We start from the raw sequence: 20,829 nt of genomic DNA, 5'->3' as shown, positions 1-20,829 counted from the left end.
GCCTTGAGGACTGTAGAAATACATGCATTCTTTGATAAAGATCAACGCTGGATCCTTAACCCACTGAGCAAGGCCAGGCATCGAACCCACAACCTCATGGTTCCCAGTCGGATTCTTTAACCACTGCGCCACGATGGGAACTCCAAGAATCATGTCTGTTTTTTAGCCCCGGTTTTTAGTCAAGATCAGCTTGAGATGTCTTTGAGATTTTCAAGTATGCAGTAATTAACAAATTAAGGCCTTAGTGTGTGGCAGAAAAATGTAATAGAAACTGGAAATACAAAACGCAGTCTAAGTTTAAAAAAAAAACTTACAGACTAGTGGGAGAAAAGCATGTCAACAGGCAACTATGCAGTGGACCACGTGCTGCAGGTGAGGAAGGAGCAAAGTGTTATGGAAAAATGGAGAAGGCCACACCTAACCCTGGAGAAATTTGAGAAGGTTTAGTCCTGAGGCATAATCTTTAAGCTCATCTTTTTTTTAAGGGAAGAAGGTCATATTAGGAAGAGTGTGCAGCACCGAGGCTAGGAACGGTACCACCATCCTCTTAGTTTCTCCAGATGAAAAGAAGTGCGTCATCTCCAGGCTTCTCTACCTGGCCGCCCATATCCAGCCACCTATCAAGCCTGGCTCTGTGCACTGCTAATACTCTTATCCCTCCTCTCCTCTCCATTTAGTTGCACTCTTTTCCCTTCAGCAAGTTATCATCTCACATTTGACTACTGCAGTCATTTCCCAGTTTATTTCCCCTCTCCCAAATTTATGCCACATGCCTCGAAGTCTGTTTTGCATCTCGTTACTAGACAATGTATCCAAAACACAGATTTCCTCCTTTTATTACACTACTCAGCACTTACCAGTGTTTTCATATTTCCATGGGATATGTCCAAGTTTTCTGACATGGCATACAAAATTCCCTCTCTCCCTCCTGCTTCTATGATCTTTCTAATTTCAATCACCACCACTTTATCATTCTCATTTTACATTCCAGTAGCGAGGGCTGCCAATAATTCTCATCTACACACGACGCTGCTTTATTCCTCCATGTCCATACCTGTGCTGCCTTCCCTGCCCTGGAGTGCACTTACTCTTCTTTGTCTCCCTGAATAATTCCTACCCACTTCCCTTACTCTGCCTAGATACCACCTATCCATGAGACATTCTTTGTTGTACTTAAGCTAATAAGTCCCCTATTTTGTATTTCTAAGGTTAATTCTGCTTCCCTCTTTACATCATTTTAATGGCCTATATCCTTATCTGTCTCCTCTCCTGAATCATTAGTTTCTCAAGGACCTAACCATATCTCAATCATATCTGCAGTCCTGGAATCTAACACAATGCTGAACATGGAGTAGGCACTCAGTACATATGTGTCAATTTGCAGTAAATGATGGGGAATGTTGCAAATGAAGATGAAAATAACTCTTTAGGGCCATCCTCTGAAGAGAGCTTTTCACCAAGGAGTTGAGACTTTATAGACAGTGGGGGGACAGTGAAGTTTTTCAAGCACAAGGATGAAATAATTTTCCTCTGGCTACATGCATACATGTGAGTGGGTTTATGTGAGGGTAGGGAGAAGAGAGTGGGAGGGGAGAAGAGGCAAAAAATGCCAACCCTAGAAAGGTAGCCACACTGATATTATATGAAGTCTAACCTTTAGTTAAGATCTACAGCACTTTTCCAAAGGGCCTATAGCTGTTTGCAACTCTATCTTATTGACTCTCATTCAAAGTAACTTGGCACTTGGCACTGCCAGCTAAGCCAGAAGACTACTCTGATGGCTCCAGTTCCTCCAAAGCCTGCCATAGAGATGTTTGGGGCTGGCTTCAGAGGATACTCTAAATCTTCCACCCACTTGGCTTACAGTTCCCCACTTCAGTCTATAACATGACAGCCTAGGTCACTCTGGGTCAGTGCCCTCACTGTGATAATGGCAACTAACACACACACACATAGTGTTTCCTGCGTGCCAGGAGCTATATGAAGCATCTTACAAATGTTAATTCATTTGATCCCAACAAAACTCTTTAAGATTATTAGCAAAGTTAAGAGCTCTTAGAATTGAATTAATTGTTTAGAAAAACAACTGGGAGGGGCAATCAACTGACATTAATGTCTATATTGTCTATATATATATATATATATATATATTCACCATACACTTGGGTATATATACATAGAAAGATGTCTGACATGAAAGTTACCTACTGTTAAGAAAAGATGTTTATGAATGGTGAGATTGTGGGTGGCTTTTGCACACACACACATATATGTATATAATATATGTATATAATATTAAATTATATCAATAAAGCCATTCAAATTTTAAGCTAGCCATATTTTTAATAACCATCATAAATTGGCAGGATCCAGGGACCCAGAATTAGGAAGAGCAAGAAATAAAGAGAACCTGGTTCAAAAACCAGGAAGAAAAGGAAAAAAAAAAAACTATAAATGGAAGAGAGGGCAGAACATAAACAATAATCCTAATTCAAATTACTTTCACTGGGGACCACAGGTAGTTATTCTTTGTCTAACAATCTTCAGGCATCCGTGTTAGCACTGAATAGTACAAACAGGACCCCGGCCTCAAAGTGATTATCATCCTAAATATCGACAACTATTAATAAGATGTTGAGTGCTAACGGAGAAGACCAGGATGGTGGAGGAGCCTGTATCAGTGGAAGCTACTCAGATGAGGTTGAAAGTTGTCTCGAACTGCGCACATGCAAGAATTAAAGTAAAGATGGAAGATGGCCAAATTCAAATGAAAGAGAAGAGTGTTTTGGACACAGAAGGCAGAAACTGAGGAGGAAATGGGAGTATAGGGACAGGCGAGCCAAGCAAAGGCCAACTCTTGCGGGGCTTTGTAAGGCATGGTAAATATTTTAAAATTTATTCTAAGGGAACTTAAAATCCATCATTTATTCAGTCAGTCATCTAGTCATTCATTCAACTAATACACAACTAGCACTTCCCCTGTCCCAGCCAATGTGCTAAGTGCTGAAAATATTCCTCTGACCAAAACAAAATTCTCTGCCTTTATGGTATTTACATTCTAGTGGAGAGAATAGTTTTAAACAATTATCATCGCCATGAATATCCAAAATTGAATAAGAAAGGAAATGCAATCATAATGGGCTGCTTTATAAGTATTATCCACATAGTCGCAATGAAAAGTGTGACTACTGTGTAACAACAGGAGTAGAAAGGATACTGATTGACAACAGTGCTTTCATCTGGAGAGAGGGACAGGAGGGAGTCAGGTAAGATTTACAAGAAAGGTTTCCAATATACCTGTAAATCGTGTGAGGACTTTGAAACAAATATGACAAAATATCAATAGTCGTTAAATCTGGATTTTTACGCCTGTTCTACTCGTCCCTGAATGATTAACATGTTTACAATTTAAACCACTTCATACAATTTGAGCTATTTAAATACTGAACACTAAAAGATACAATGTAAAAATAAAGGCTGAACTGAGGATTTTAAAAGACAGATGAAAGAACACCAGAGTAAGAAAGTTCTGCAAGTCACAATGTCAATCTGTTGGTGGCCTGGACTACGATGATGTAGGGGGAATAAAGGGAAATGAAGAGATCAGGAATTAGAATCAGGAGGAGGAGGTAACTGTGTCCCCGAGAGAAGAATGCCACTGAAATGTGATCTGTTTTGAAAGAGGAAGGAGGAAAAAAATAGTGGGAGGCAACAATTTGGCGGGGCACTCAAAGAATTCCCTACAGGCTTCTGCCAAGACAACTCTTTCACTACACACCATTCACCACCAGATACATGCAAAAATTGTCCTAGAAAGAATCTTGAATGTGTTTTCTCTCAAAGAATTCAGGATGGGTTACAAACAGCAGATCTTTAGCTGCCCAGTCCAAAGCGAAAGCCATGGAAACCCTTTCAGGTGGGTTTGCCAGCTCTGGTAACCTTCCAACAAATCTAAGTAAAAGGAGAAACCAAAAACAATGTGGCTGTCAAAAAGTAACTCTGTGGGAAGCTTTATGACGGAAAGTCAGAACAGTTTCCTGCTTTGCACTCATAAAGAAATGTATTTTATTTATTTTAAGTGCAAAGCGGTAAATAAATGGAAGAAGGGTAGGGCCAATCCACATTTTAATGTCAGCAGGAACATTCCCTAGGAAGTTCCTTTGGTTCCCTAAGTTACCTAATTGCTTTGGAGGTTGGAACCTTTGTATCTTCTCTTCAGGGAAAAAAAAGGGAACAGAACCAAACAAAAGGCAGTTGGTGGGAACCTGGGAGAGAGTGAAGGATGAGCTCCGAGGAGGCAGTACCTCCGACAAGCTTTACACCTCCTGGCATTTGAGTTCCTCTCTTTTTACAAATACTTACTTCATTTGTGTTCCTCAGTTTGTCCAACTTTTCTTGAGACCGTTTCTGCCTTTAAACCATTTAATAAATAAGTAAAAACATGGGGAGGCTTGCTTTTCATCACCAATATTTTTAAATCATCTTAAGCATTACCCTTTGAATCCTATAAGCAGACATTATTAGTTCACAGCAGAATTGATTAAGACCCATGAAAACTCTATAAATTGCTCAAGATCACAAGACCGATAGAAAATCAAGCCCAGGTATAAAATTCTACCATTTTATACTAAATCACTTGCCTTTCTCTACAAACACATTTTGGGGCCCCATAGTTTCAGGAAATTATAGGAAGAGACAAATTTTAGCTTTCAAGCTGGTCACATGTTAATTACCTCCAGGCTGCTCTGACATTTTTCATTTCAGATGTGTGTAAAATGTACTGCCTGTTTGCTTATTACAGTTCAGTTTGGATGAGGAAAGGGTAAAAATCTTTGCCATTTATTAAATGTGTTTCCGATTCTTTAGAGGAGTATGTGTTTTAATGGGAAATATGTTTATTTTTATTATTACAATCGTAATAAATAATTCCTGTTAATATTAAAAAAGGAACAGGTTTTCATAACGGTGACCTCTAATTTTTTGGTTTCTAGGTTAGGCAATAATCTGAGTAAGAACACATGCTAGACACGCTGGTTATCCTATCATTCATTCATTCAGCAAAGCTGTTTTTTTTTTTCATTGAGTTTTTACACTGTTTTCAACACTGTGCTAGGTTCTAGTGATAAGCTATAAATGGAAGGTGTCTGACCTTTCATTTCTATGAAACTGAATGTCCACAGTAAAAGAAGGCTGACTTAAGTAATTGCATTAAGGGTGTAACGTACGGTGCATACAATAATTGAACCATACACCAGGTACAGTGGTGGCACAAAGGACGGAAGTACTCATGAGCCAGTGGTTCCAACCAGGTACAAACATAAGCACTGGGCACACACTGGTCATGGAGCCACAGTTCTTACCCTCAAGTATCCCATAGCCTGGGGAGACACACACACAGAGAAAGAGGCAATTTCAATATATTAAGTATGCCAGGTATGTAGTAGAAACTGACTTAATGTTTATCTAATCCAAGAATAAAAGAGAGAGGAGGAATAAGAGAAGGAATGAATGAATGAATGAATGAATGACAAACAAAGGGAAGGAGTGAAAGAGGAAGAAAAGAAAGTACTAGCATGAGGGTAAGCACGGATAACACTGAGGAGAGACAATTGACCAAGTCTTGGAAGTGAAGTGGTACCTTCTGGGAGGAAATGGAATCAATGCATGTGAAAATGAGAAGTTAACCAGAAAAAAGGGAGAAGACATTTCAAGGAGAAAGAAAAAAAAAAAAACCCTAAGGAATGTGTATTCAAAAATATTTTTTCCAGTATGACAAGGCTATTTCCAGGCAAGTGGATCACTATTTCACATTCGCTTTTCTATCAAGGCCACTTTATAGAAATCATTCTTTTCTAAAGACCAAACATCATAATGGTCACTGGCTATAAGAGAAAATGACGACTTTGTTTAACAATAAAATTCCCGGTTCCTAAGCACTTTCTAGATTTTCTTTACCTTTGTTACCTAAAGGCTCACTTTCTAAGGAAGGTGAAGTTTATGGCAAATGCAGTGTAAAAAATATAGCTGAGATTTTTGGCTGTGTGCTAGACATGTCTGCAACAATTCATCTTTATTATCTTCCAATAGCATAGTGGTTTAAATCAATAGGGTTGAAGTCAGACATATCCGTGTTGAAATCCATACTCCAGCAATGACTCACTGTGTGACGTTATATAAAAATAAATTTCCTTCTCTAAACTTCAACTTATTCTTACATAAAATGGAGGTAATAGTAGTAACTAGTTCAGAGAACTGTTGGAGAAATTAAATAGCACACAAATAGTTTAGTACCTGTTAATAGTTCAATTATATTAATGATCATCACTCTAGTAGTAAGCTTAAAAAAATATAATGATGAGAAATAGAGAGATTGATTTTAAAACGTATGAGAAATTTTTGAAAAAGTTCCAACTTCGGTTGAATGTGTTCACATTTGAAAGGCAGATATTTTAAGTCAATGAGTGTCCAGCCCAGTGAAGGGCACAGAATCGGCAATGAATTTGCATTTGATGAACTAACTTACTATAAACATCTCTTTTAATATCACATAGATTATCTCAGCTTTCTGATTCTAAATGAATGAATTACACAGGTTAATGTGATTTGGAAACTCCAAAAAGATAGTTAGGAGCTATAACAATACTAAAAGCCATCTATCATCTTTTTTTCAGGCTCTGGAGTGCTAGGTCCAACTAGGGTGCCCACTATTCACTATTTTTTCAGATTATTTTGCTATTTTATTATAAATGGATGCATGACTAGTGAAATAACCTAACTAGTCTTCCTATGTTTAGCCTTGCCCCTACCTACAGCCATTTCTCAATAGCCCAGGCAGAGACACCTTTTATTTATTTATTTATTTTCTTTTTTTAGGGCCACACCTGCAGCATATGGAAGTTCCCAGGCTAGGGACTGAATCAGAGCTGCAGCTGCTGCCCTCCGCCACAGCCACAGCCATGCCAGATCTGAGCCGCATCTGCGACCTACACCACAGCTCATGGTGAAGCCAGATCCTTAACCCACTGAGCAAGGTCAGGGCTCAAACTCACAACCTCATGAATACTAGTGAGGTTCATTACTGCCGAGCCACAACAGCAACTCCCAGAGATGTCTTAAAAAGTTACACCAGGAGTTCCTGCCGTGGTGCAGTGAGTTAGGAATCTGACCACAGCAGCTCAGGTTGCTATGGAAGTGAGGGTTTGATCCCAGCCTGGCACAGTGGGTTAAAGGATCTGGTGTTGCTGTAGCTGTGGAGTAGGTCACAGCGGCAACTAGACTAGGATTCAGTCCCATATGCCACAAGTAGGGCCATAAAAATTTTTTTTAAATTTAAAATTAAAAAAAAAAGTTAAGCCAGACCATGTTATACCATGAGCAGGGCCATAAAAAATTTAAAAAACTTTAAAATTAAAAAAAAAAAAGCTAAGCCAGACCATGTTATGCCATTGTTTTAAGAACCTACAATAGTTTCTTCTCAAAGTCAAATTCATATTCTACACGGCCCTTTGTTATGTACTGGACTGCTTTCCCCTTTACTTCGCCTCCCTCTATCCCTCAACACATTGGTCCTTCTATTCTTCTGTTAGAACATCTGGAAGGCTCTTACATAGGGGCACTGCCTAGCTGTTCTCTCTGCCTGGAATGCTCCATCCCAGATACCCATGCTACTATTATCCTCGCCTCCTTCACATCCTTGCTCCAATGTCTACCTTGACCCACTTGTTTAGTACTTCACGCTGTCCCCCTTTACCTTCTTCGATCTCTCATTTCTCCCACTTCAGACATAAACTTTTACTCTCTTATACTGTCAATGTATTCATTTATTTTTGCTGATCATCTACTGTCAGTCTCCCCCGTGGGAATATCTGCTAAAGGGTGGAGGGGTTTTGCATGTTTTGTTCCCTTGGGAATATAAACTCGATAAATATGTGGTAAGAAATAAATCACAGAAGAGAAGAAAGGAAACAAATCCCCATGTAGTGAATCCCTGTAACTCACTACACTAGAGACTTCAGGTTCTGTCAGCGAATCCTTCTGACATCCCATAAAGGCTGGAATCATTATCTCCACTTTACAGAAAACTGACATTGAAAATAAAATATCCATCCTTATCGTTACATAATAAGTAACAGAAGTAAGACTCAAGCCTTAGTGTAAAAGTCCTTCTCTAAAACTCATGCTTTCTCCTTGACATGAGGCTACAGGCAGTCTGGAAAGGGCCATGAGTCGCTGGATTCCTTCTAAAAGGATTTCTAAAATGCAGTGAAAAAGGTTGTACAGTGGTCATTTTCAAACAAATGAGCTTGATGAAGTGGTTTCAGTTAATGCTGAAAAGAACAATGATTTTTTTTTTTTAATGACGTGCCAGGGCTCCTATACTGGTAATTGTAAAATGCCTTTTTACTCGTCCAACTTCTCATTTCTCATTAAGTGGCAAACTTGCTTATTCCACCAGATGAGTTGAAGAGATGGTATGTTTATAAATGTAAACACCACTTGCTACAGGGGAAAAAAAATTGCTAAAAAGCCCTCTCTCAATGGAACTTTGCAAAACAGGTCCTCGAGGAGAACATAAATGAGCTTTCATCTTGCCAGAAACCAAGCAGTGAAAAATGTGCATTCTGTTCCTCTTCACAATGATAAATCTGGGGTCTGGCTAAATACGACGTCATCATGGTCAAAAACCACGCTGGTATAACCAGACTGAAGAAAATAATGTGGTCTCATTGATTTCAGCTTTTGATAAATATAGCTTACCCAAACTATATTATCACATTGACCCCTAAGAACGTAAAATACTGTAACATGGTGCCTACCACCGCATCATTGAACCCATTTGGAAAAAGCTTCATAATGCAGTGTTATATTATGTGAGTGATATGAAGCAGATAAATGTCTCCTACGTCTCCACCTCTTAAAAAATCACATTAAGTCGAGTGAAAAATTCAGAGAACATATGCACTGCCTTGTACTTACAAGCAACTTAAGACAATATAATCCCATTTACTTGGCAGGGTGTGTATACAAACAGGCTAGAAAGATAAAATAGGTCTGGCTTTTCCCCAGAAAAACATAGGACGATCTAATGAAACACACAGGCAATTTAGCAGATGTTGAGTCACTGCTGTTTTATGCATATACATCTCTTTTCCCTCTTTTCCTCACTTCATAATTATGAGGCCACTGTTCGAGCCACATGTTATTTTATATGGCTCCTCGCTCTAAACCTTGAGATGTAGGCAAGAAGGTATTATTCCTTCCTAAAGCTTTTACTGATTTCCCGCCGGAACGCTCAGTCGTAATTCCCCAAAATGTAGTAATTCTCTTACAGCGCTCTCTTCCAGTGCCTCAGAGCATTCCTCTGCACATCTGACTGCTGCATTTCAGCCGTTTCCTTTACATCTCTTCTCTTTTGTTCCCCCCAAGTCGCTTCTCCTTCTCCTGTGGTTCCTCTCATTGCAAATCCTCCTCAGTTCCAATCCTACCTCGGTTTCCTTAACTGAAAAGGCATGAAATAAAGGTGCCCACCTCATAGGAGGCTGAGGGTCTTAAAGAAGCAGTGCATGTGCAGCGCTCAGCCCGGCGTCCAGCAGAGCAGCCATAGCACTGAGCGTCAAACCCAAACACTGTTCCAAAGGAATAACCAAGTGCCTTTGAAAAGCCATGGCGAGGGCCCGGGGCCTTGGACAGAGTACGTGCTCAATAATGTGCACTCAACTAAGAAGGGAGCGTAATAACACTCGAGTTGTGCCAAAGGAACAATTTTCAGGCACTGACAGGTAGGACAAGGCGTTCGTCTTTCCCCTTGTGCACCTTCCTCCTATGCGAGGGGTCTGTTGCCACATTTTCTTTTCAGAATAAACAGGTGTAGATTTCATTACTTAAATATACACCAGTGGCTTGATTAAGGAATACTTATTACAATCAGGGAAAATTCAGGAACTAGTAGTCTAGGGAAGAGAAACAGGAGGTAAAATCCATGGCAGAGGACACACTGAATTTTTCAACCAAACCTTAGGAAAGGCAACGTAAGCCCAAGCCCTAGAACCATGTGGTGTGTCTCAAAGAGAGAAAAAAAAAAAAAAATCAAGACTGTGTAAGAGGGTCTATGGGGACACAGGAGCACTGTGGGGCCTAGAGAGAGGCTGCCAAGAACTCTGATTCACAAAATCCAAAAGCTTGTGAACATCTGAATGTTCATTTGAATATTAACAGAAATAAAGAGAAATTAATTATAAAACACTCATTACACCTCAAATTATGTCTACAATTCCATTGATCATCTATTGGTTTTCTTTAAAGTGGTGACTTGAATGTTTCATTCTAGTAAAAATACAAAAAATTTTAAAGCATTTTATTTTCTCAGTCTTAAGAAATGGCTTCACTGCTGCTTTTCAAGTAATCAGTTTTTAATTTCTCGTATGTGAATTTTTCTACAAAGGTTTCTCCAGAGTAAAACCCTCATTATACAGAAGGGAGTTCTGTGCTATTTCTATTTTCTGTACAAAAAAATGGAGACACAAATCGAGGAAGAGTCTCACATTCAGAGGAAATCTTTGTGGGCCTGCTGAAAATGAAGGGCACATCTCCTGATTCCTCAATTACTTCTCCAATGGCACAGTCATTCATTCATGCAACCTGTTTAAGGGCCTATTGTGTGCCTGCTACCATGCTTGGCACAGCAGAGCAAAAGGCAAACAGTCTCCAGCTCTCAATTTGCTCTCTGTCTACTGCCTGAAACAGACAAGTGTCGGGGGTCGGGTGGCACACAGGGATAAGAAAACCATCTTCAGAGAGGAGCTGGAAAAGGCAAGAGTAAGGAGTAAGCTTAGTGAAGAGGGACAAAGGAAAGGTAAAAATGGAGCAAAGTATTCCAGTCAGCACACTTTAGTATTTAAATTCATATGCTATGTTTTCCTCTCTTATGCATCTGCAGTATGACTGGAAGTCATATTTTTCAAAGCTCTTTCTTACGCACGGGCATCTGTGATAATCCTTCCCCTTAGCTCTCTGCAGGGCTATTGAATCACTCTTTACGCCTTAATTATGAAATAAATCTTTGCATCCAATTTCAAATTCCCCTACAAAATGTAAAACATAAAAATGAAAATGGTAGCCCTGAATTGTCAGCTCCCTGAGGAACAGTATTCAAGAAATCTAAAACAAAAAATACGTAATAAACCTTGAAGGGCATGAAACAGGCTGGGCCCAAAGACAAATAGTCCTCTATGAGGCCATGTTAGGAAAGTCCGATCATCGACCCCTGTTCTCATATGCTGTGGTATTTGGTGACCACTCAGAAAAAAAATTTTTGTGTACTAGAAAACTCCAGGGACAGAAAAGTAACAACTTACCAATTACTGTCTAGGTAGCAACCCTCAGGACATATAAGACAGGATGAGAACCTTGCTGAAGAATTCGAACTAATGAGATTTCTCAAAAGGGAGCGTGGACTGATGGCAGGAGAACAAGTATGGAATACTTACGTCACCATTAGCCCTTCCTTGTCCTCTGCAGACTTTGCTATTTACTCATGACCCTCCTTTCTACCAAGTCGCCTCAGGGCCCCTTTGAAAGGAGTACTTGATCCGTTTGTTTCCCCTGATGTAGCATCAATCAATCAGTTAATCAATCAATCAAAAATTCCACAGGGCTTTAATCTCAGTGCCAACAAGGGTGCACATTAAACCTCATACTGTCCCTCTGCAAAACAGAGTTAATGATACCTACACCTCACTTGTTAATTATGAAGATTACCTAAAACATCTAGGATAGCGCCTGACCTTTAGTAGGCACTCAACAAATGTTAGTTTCTGCCTTGTTTTTTTTTAATGCTGGCATAAACAGGAATAAAATGGCTTCCCATTGAGGAAGTTTCCAGAAAACCTACCTAACATTCTGAATAGAGACTAAGTTTTAATTTGCAGGAGCAACCATGGTATGTTTTGTTTCATGCTAAGGTAATGTTAAAAATCAATCAACTCTAGAATATTGCTTCCCTGCAGAGGACTTGGGGGCTTTTCATTCTGGCCTTAAGTTTAAAAAAAAAAAAAAAAAAAAAAAAAAAAAGTTGCAATTAATACTCTTCTTGGGGAGTTCCCGTCGTGGCGCAGTGGTTGACGAATCCGACTAGGAACCATGAGGTTGCGGGTTCGGTCCCTGCCCTTGCTCAGTGGGTTAACGATCCGGCGTTGCCGTGAGCTGTGGTGTAGGTGGCAGACTTGGCTCGGATCCCGCGTTGCTGTGGCTCTGGCGTAGGCCGGTGGCTACAGCTCTGATTCAACCCCTAGCCTGGGAACCTCCATATGCCGCTGGAGCGGCCCAAGAAATAGCAAAAAGACCAAAAAAAAAAAAAAAAAAAAAGTCTTCTTGGAAACAGTGTATCTGAACTTTATAGTCAATGATCCTTGTTAAAGAATGATTTCTGTTTACTGCCTCCCTCTTTCTTCCACTCAAATTCCCAAATCCAATGAATTACTCAGAATTAGATTTACCAGTCAATCACAAACATTAATCATCACCAAGTTAGTACCTGAAACATTTCTAATGTGAAACATGTCACACCTCTAGGCAGAAGGAAGCCTCAGAGGTGCTTACTTAGTGTCGTCCTCTCTGGTTTAAAAACCTGACTCCAAAATTCAGGTGAATTTAGATTTCTATTTCTAATAATTAGTACATCACAGTTCTGTAACTTGGGCACCAAAAGGTTTGCTGAGAATGACTTGAATGAGAGTTATATACTTTGATTATATGGTAGATACATCAATTTGTAACTTGCTATGCTAACCGTATGAGATAGGCACTGTGCTCAGTACTGGGGATCCATTTGTGAGCAAAAGAGGCAAAGTCTGTGACCTCAGGGTGCTTACAGTCAAGTAGGGAAGAGACCTGAACAGTATGACCTCTCCCTCAACTTCTTTCTCTTACACATACACATATACACACACAAAACAGATAATTATAGTAAAAGCCACAAGGAAAAATGAGGTACCTAAATATCGCACACACACCCCTTCCAATTCTTCTGAAATATGGAAGCAATTTAAAAAACAACGTAGTTTAGGCTAACTGAAGAGAAAATATTTAAATGATCAGGGTTATGACCAATGCAGAAAGAATTCTCAGTCTGCATCACTCTCCTATCTCAAACCAACAGCCTAGAGATCCAAATCCAGACATGCAAAGAAATTGATGGACCAGATTGAAAGCAGGCATGTGATGTTAGTCCCCAGTCAACACCCATGCTTTGCGCAGATCTGCTGCTCAGGGAGGAGAAAACAGTCCTACAACAGCCACACGTGAGTTCTGTATCCCTGAAATGACCTGACGGCAGCAGGGAACATCTGATTCTCCAAGATTGTCAGCAGCAGCTTCCTTTCCTCCAAAAATATACAGGAATTATGGAGCTCGTTAAAGAGTTCCTGCCTAGTTGACTTCCAGAACATTGGGCAACTATCCCAGGATCTTCAACCGCTCATTCCTTCTGCCTGAACAGACTCTTGGAAGAGGGCTGGAAAATGCGACACTATAGGAACTACAGAAATTTTAATCCTATAAGACCCAAAGAATAAGCAAGAATACCAGTGGTTGCTACTCTTATTTCCAGGTGTCCAAGACATCAGTGAACCACCCATCTCCCATTAGATGTATGGGAAGCAGGGTGGTGGAATCACAGGATAATGTGGATGAGACAGTTTTGGTAGTTCACTTTCCCTCAAAAAAAAAAAAAAAAAAAAAAAAACCGCTGTATTTTCTGCTGGAGAGATGCTGTGTGTATGTATATATAATGGAGTATTACCCAGACATAAAAAAGAATAAAATAACACCATTTGAAGCAACATGGAAGGACCTAGAACCTTCATACTGTTCTCTTACTTTATCATACTAAGTAAAGTAAGTCAGAAAGAGAAAGACAAATACCATATGATATCACCCATGTTTGGAATCTAAAAAATGATACAAATGAACTTATTTATGAAACAGACACAAACTCAGGGACACAGAAAACAAACTTACAAAAGGGGAAAGAGGGTGGGAGAGAGATAAATTAGGAGTTTAGGATTAGTAGATAGAAACTACTACATATGAAATAGATAAACAACAAGGTCCTACTGTACAGCACAAGGAACCATATCAATATCTTGTAATAAACAATAATGGAAAAGAAAAAAATTGTTGTATTTCCAATACATATCACCTCAAGCTATGAAAGGATGAATTATATTGGAGAATCACAGAATACAGATCAAGCATGAAAGGGGAGGAAAATGAGAAGTGGAAAGCCACCTAAATAGATGTCATCAAAAACAGGTCTTGATTTTATAATTTGTGGCTCAAGTGCATTTCTAGAAAGGAATGTAAATATTATGGATCCTCCTAGAAAATTTAATATGCTTGTTAGGAGGGAACTTGACTGATGGGATCAAGATTCTTTAATCTAAAACATAACATATGCTAGATTAAATTTATAATAAAACTGTAAAACACACATTCTTTAGAGTCTTAGTTAACCTCTACATACGCTTGCAGTATGTCATAACTTAGCAGTGCACTAAGCGTACGTCCAATAATTTACTACTGGACTAAGAAGGAAACAGGGATAAAAAAAAGAAAACCGTTCATAAAGAAAATGCCAGAGTTCCCGTCGTGGCTCAGTGGTTAACAAATCCGAATAGGAACCATGAGGTTTCGGGTTCAATTCCTGGCCTCGCTCAGTGGGTTAAGGATCTGGCGTTGCCGTGAGCAGTGGTGTAGGTCGCAGACTCGACTCAGATCTAGCATTGCTGTGGCTCTGGAGCAGGCTGGCAGCTGTAGCTCTGATTAGACCCCTAGCCTGGGAACCTCCATATGCTGTGGGTGTGGCCCTAGAAAATAAATTAAAAAGGGGGGGGACATAGAGAAAATGACAGTGATTCACAGAATAAAATAAAGGACATATTTGGGAAGAACAAGAGGGCATTCAGGTGCCTGTAAAATAATGCGTGTGATAGGGGGAGTAAACAATGAGAATCTGAACTGATTTCCTAATAAGGTGAGCTGTATCTCAAGATTCTGAGATTTGGTAGAACTTCCATGATAGGAATACAGCAACGGAAGGACACCACCTCTGTTCAAAGGAAACAGATCTAATAGCAGTAAAGGGGGGTGGCAGGGGACTATAAGAGATGGATAAGCCACCAGGAGAGCTATCCGGCAACCTGGAGCTCAAAGCTTTGTGCAAGCTCTTTGGGTAAGGATTTTTTTGAAAAAGAGAAACTGAAGTGATATTGTCAGAAGAGGGGATGGTGGGTCATCCAATTAACCACTTTCCTTTGGCTTCTAACACCCTTCCTTCCAGCTGATCCATCGTATGTCTTCCCTGACACAGCCTCTACCTCTGCCATTTCTTAGTTATCAGTGTCACACCAGACTTTGAGGCTCTGCTCCTATTCACAGCCATACATTTCCTCATTGATTACATGTAGTCCCATGTCTCCTTCTTCCACCTATATACAGATGATTCTTAAAGCTCTAATTTCCACCCTGATGTCTCTTCTAAGCTTCTGCTTCCATCTGCCCAGTACATCATAAACACTGCAAACACAACATGTCCAAATTGGAACTAGATATCGTTCCTATAAAATGTGACCATTTTCTTCCAACAGCCCTCATCTTAGTTAATAGCATTGCCATAAGCTTGGCTAGAAGCCTCTCTCTTGACTCTGCTGTCTAGCTCATAATTTCTTTCAGTCCTAGCTCGGAAATGTCTTTACTGGCTGAATGTTTTCTTGGTACAGTGGCATTTAGTTTTCGCCATATCCACTTGGCTGTCCTCTTGCGATATCCTCTAACTTCTGATTCATCTCCAGTCTCTACCTGCCAGGCAGAACTCCTGTCTTTCCAGGGTATCTTCCCCCACCACCAGTCCTGATCATGAGACAGCATAATTCATGGAAAGCCTTAGGCAGGGTTAGGGTGATTACATCTGGGAGTTGTGGGATAAGACATTCACACACTGGATGAGAAGTGAGCCTGATAATCTCTAAGGTTGGGCTGCCAGCTGAGAACCAGTTGTATAGTCATTGAACTTACTTATTCAAAATAAAATTCTCTTGTCTCACCCCAAATGGACGGATTCAAAAATCTCCTGAGTGTAGATTCTTGAATTGTATTTTTGTAGACTCTCCAAGTGATTGCGATGCACATCCATTTTTGGAAACTCTAAGGTCTTAACCAATTATAAGATGCAATGATTATAACACTCTCATCAGAATCCAATTTGCTATTCCAAGAGAATGGTTACAAAAGTATTTTGTGCAATGGCAGCATCATTAAACTAAACATAAAATCTTCTGTGTGGTTCACATTAAATGAAAAAACATTCATTTGAATATCTCAATTCTAGCAAATTTGTGAAAACACATTAGAAGCATGCCTTAGACACATTTCTTCCAACACATAAATCTATTGGGATTTGCTTTCATTTCACACATGATGTTAACAGGTTACACAGGAAGCGTTCAAGAATATATCTGACATAAAAATAGTGGTGAATGTTATATAGAAAACATTTAGTAATTAGAGTACTAATTACATTTAGATAAGAGCAGTTAGGATTTAGCAGAAGAGTGGTGGAGGGGAAGGGAGTAAAGTGAAAACTCTTAAATATTTATACATTTTTTTCAAGGGATTCCCCTTAGCTAATCAAAGAATTCCTGCTTCATGTACCACAGAACATCTTTCCTATATCAGTAAGTTACTGTGGATATTTAGTAGCTCATGGTCTAGCAGGGGAAACAGACCCCTGCAGAATTAACTACAGTAGATAATAAATTTCACTGTCATATCAGTGTTATAAATAAACTGTTGTGGAAGAAGAAAGGTAGGAATAATTGCCCCCTATATTCCTGCTGTAAAGTAGTCTCCACTATTTGCAAATACGTCAATTTAAAAATATGAACCTAAGCCCTCTGGTATACTAAAATCTCAGAAGGTGAATTCCTATATGTATGCAACATGTGTGAACACAGGGGCCTAAACATAGGGATCTAGGTATATTCATTAGCAATGAGATATGTTTATTTATAATCATTTACGGTGTATACATAATGTAATGTCCTATTTTGTCTAGGCTACCTACAGATACTTTTTTTTTTTTGAGTTAAAAGCACAGGTTTTCAAAATAAGCATCCATTTTTCCATAGAAACAATTCTGTAAAGCGTGCTGAGGACCTTAGACTCACTCATAAATCTATCGAACCCATAATGACTCTAACTATAACACTCAGAGTACTCTTTGAAAGCTGAGATCTTGAAGAAAGACTGGCAAGACAGAAACAGGGAAATAAGGAAAAACGTTTCCATTCCTCTTCACCACAGAGCTGCCCTCAGGCATATGCTGAAAGAACCACAGGGCCTGTGGTCATTGTCTGGGAGGATGAAAGTTTCTCTCTCTGTCTGCGTTCTCCTGGCTGGCCGGAGCATTCAACTGCCATGAGTCCTTAGGAGGAGACATCAAAGCAAAGTTTACTAACCTGTAGACAGGGGAGAGACTCTGCAAAAAGGAGTGACGCATCAGAATGGCCAAAGGCCTCACCTTAAAGACCACCTGCAGCTTTAGACCCAAGAGGATGTTAAGGGCGGGGACAGGCAGCTGGTGGGGGACAGCACCCTCCAGGGGAAAGGTTGTGATGCAGATTTAAGTTGCTGCCTTCGCTACTGCTAAGAGTTTCTAGAGCTTTCCGTCATCCTCCTCTTTGGAACAAGAGGGAGATGGCCTTACAAAAGGAGACTTCCCACGTGAAGGCAAATGTTTCTTACAAAAGGGTATCTCTCTCCATTTGGTTTTTAGAGGTTTTCCCCTGCTACTGTTTCTTAGAAAATAACCAGCCTAAAATAATTAATATGTCAAAGAGATATATTTGGGGTGGCAAATTCTGCTCTCCTACACCATCACTATATGTGTTCTTGTTGCTTCCCTTATCTCCTAGAAAGCACTGATATTCAAAGCCACTACACCGACCCTTGATCATGAGATATAGGAAGTTACAACTTGTATTGATAAGGATTTGGTTTGGCTGCATAGATCAGAGAAATAAAAGCAGTTTAAGCAAGGTACATATTATGATCTACATAATCCAAAGCTAGTCAGTGGTTCCATGGTTAACAAGGACTCAGGATCCCTGTATTTTTCTCTTCCCAAACCTGGACTATGTTTTCTGACCTTATTGTTACCGTACAGTCCAAAATAACTGCTGGAGATCTAGCCATCATGTTTATAGTCCAATCAACAGAAGGAGAAAGCAAGGAAGAGCAAAAAAAAGCTTTCCAAGGTGCATCATTTTCCTTTAAGGAGGTCTCTGCTTACATCTTCCTGGCTAAAACCAGGTCACATGGCACATCTGACAGCAAATGTTGGCTGGCAAATGCAACATTTTAGCTGCAACCTTTACCTCCCCAAATGAAAACAAAGATCTGTTGCTGGAGATAAAGGGTGAAGAATGGCTATTTTCAGGCAGTTAGTAATCTCTGCCACATTGGTCAAATGTCCGGCGCTCCAGATGACTCAATTCCTCTCCCATTCTCTCAATGAATTTGTCTCAGTTCTACTTTAAAATATCTAATGGACAGGAACAATCCTTCTAGAGAAGTGGTTCTCAATTTTGGCTTTACAAGCACTTAGAGTGCCTTGTAAAAATCCCAATGCCCAGGCCAATAAAATCAGGAACTCTGGCAGTGGAACCCAGGCCACAGTATTTTAACAAAACATGTAAGTAGGGGTTCCCTAGTGGCCAGGCGGTTAAGGATTCAGTGTTATCACTGCTGTGGTTGGAGTTTAGTCCCTGGCCTGGGAATTTCCCCATGCTGTGGGCGTGACCAAAAGAAAAAGAAAAGAAAAAAAAATCTAAGCTGTTCCAGTGTGGATCCAAGTTTGAGAACCTTACCATTCTAAAGAAATTTTAAAAGGCAGCACACGGCCCAAAGGATGACAAATTGCCACGCTTTTTTTGCAGTGGATGCAAGGATAGCATAGATGATCCAACACTGGTCATCCTTGATACCTTTACCTTTCACGTACCCCCACATCCATTTAAACAGCCTATATTACTTCAAATAAGTCTCAAATCTGTCTACACCTTTATCTCATCCAAAATCCATAGAGCAACCAAAGGAGTGTTTCAAACACACACACACACACACACACACACACGTAGATCTGACCATGTCATTCCTCTACAAAGATCCCTCCAATGACTTCTCATTGATCTAAGACTCTGCAGGATCTCTTCCTGCTACTTCCCAGCCTTATCTTGGGCCACTCATCTCACTACTGGATGTGACCTCCTTTCATGCCTCCAATGTTCCCTAGCTCTTTCCTTCCAATTATTTGTTGGCCAAACCAACCAACTCTCCAAACTCAGCCAAATCAACACTTGCATTTGTTATTCCTGTTGAAGGAGGCTTTACTGCTCCTACAGACTGAGTCAGGGTCCATGTTCTACCTTTTTCATGGCCCTGATCACACCTGTCAGTAATGCTCTGAAAGCCCTCCCTTCCCAACCCCAGTCCTGATTTTTTTTTTTCTTTTTTTTTTCCAGCGAGGGCAGGGAGCATGTTCTTCATCATTTTGTTTTCAGAACCTAGAATAGCTCCTCTCATAGAGTCAGTATTTGATAATCTAAAGACTAACATATGAAAAAACAAGTAGTATGGGATGCTGAGATTAGAACAGCGGACTGGAGACAAAATGATAGGGGTATAAGCACCTGCTTATAACTTAGGCGCAAGTGACCCAAGGCAACATTTCTTGCTTCTTTTTCAATATGTGTCTTTGTCTCTGCAGGTTGTGATTTGATCCCCGTGCAGTACCTTCGATGGGGTGACCCGGAGCCCATTGCAGCTGTGGTGTTTGCCTGCCTCGGCCTGCTGGCCACTCTGTTTGTCACCGCAGTCTTCATCATTTACCGTGACACACCAGTAGTCAAGTCCTCCAGCAGGGAACTCTGCTACATCATCCTTGCTGGCATCTGCCTGGGCTACTTATGTACCTTCTGCCTCATTGCAAAACCTAAACAGATTTACTGCTACCTTCAGAGAATAGGCATTGGTCTCTCCCCAGCCATGAGCTACTCAGCCCTGGTGACCAAGACCAATCGCATTGCGAGGATCCTGGCGGGCAGCAAGAAGAAGATCTGTACCAAAAAGCCCAGGTTCATGAGTGCCTGTGCCCAGCTAGTGATTGCTTTCATTCTCATATGCATCCAGCTGGGCATCATCGTCGCCCTCTTCATAATGGAGCCTCCTGATATAATGCACGACTACCCAAGCATTCGAGAAGTCTACCTGATCTGCAACACCACCAACCTAGGAGTGGTCACTCCCCTTGGATACAATGGATTGCTGATTTTGAGCTGTACCTTCTACGCTTTCAAGACCAGAAACGTTCCCGCTAACTTCAACGAGGCCAAGTACATCGCCTTCACAATGTACACCACCTGCATTATCTGGCTGGCCTTTGTGCCCATCTACTTCGGCAGCAACTACAAAATCATCACCATGTGCTTCTCAGTCAGCCTCAGCGCCACGGTGGCGCTCGGCTGCATGTTTGTGCCCAAGGTGTACATCATCCTGGCCAAGCCGGAGAGGAACGTGCGCAGCGCCTTCACCACGTCGACCGTGGTGCGCATGCACGTGGGGGACGGCAAGTCCTCCTCCGCAGCCAGCAGGTCCAGCAGCCTCGTCAACCTGTGGAAGAGGAGGGGCTCCTCTGGGGAAACCCTAAGGTAAAAGTCGTGGGGGTGCGGTGGGGCCCCGGCCCCTGCGGCTGCAGCGGTGGCATTTGCCTCCCGG

At 40.7% G+C, this 20,829-nt stretch overlaps 2 protein-coding genes across 12 annotated transcripts in view; one reads left to right on the top strand and one right to left on the bottom strand.

Moving 5' to 3' along the window:
• The window catches only part of LOC102160855 (uncharacterized), a 393,443-nt gene that overhangs the window by 142,831 nt on the left and 229,783 nt on the right, over positions 1 to 20,829 (bottom strand). The window lies entirely within an intron of this gene.
• The window catches only part of GRM5 (glutamate metabotropic receptor 5), a 523,795-nt gene that overhangs the window by 447,876 nt on the left and 55,090 nt on the right, over positions 1 to 20,829 (top strand). For all 8 annotated transcript variants that reach the window (XM_084975623.1, XM_021102328.2, XM_021102332.2 and 5 more), the window contains exon 8: positions 19,823 to 20,762. In XM_084975623.1, the coding sequence (XP_084831749.1) occupies positions 19,823 to 20,762 (940 nt within the window). The remainder of the gene's footprint in view (positions 1 to 19,822; positions 20,763 to 20,829) is intronic.

This window comes from Sus scrofa, chromosome 9, assembly GCF_054392235.1.
Source record: "Sus scrofa isolate SSC_HxYL_T2T_F1_AM1 chromosome 9, Sscrofa_HxYL_maternal_Yorkshire_Landrace_v2.0, whole genome shotgun sequence".
NCBI classification, from domain to species: Eukaryota; Metazoa; Chordata; class Mammalia; order Artiodactyla; family Suidae; genus Sus; species Sus scrofa.
Note: the sequence above shows the minus strand (reverse complement) of the source record. Positions and strands in the feature narration are given on the sequence as shown.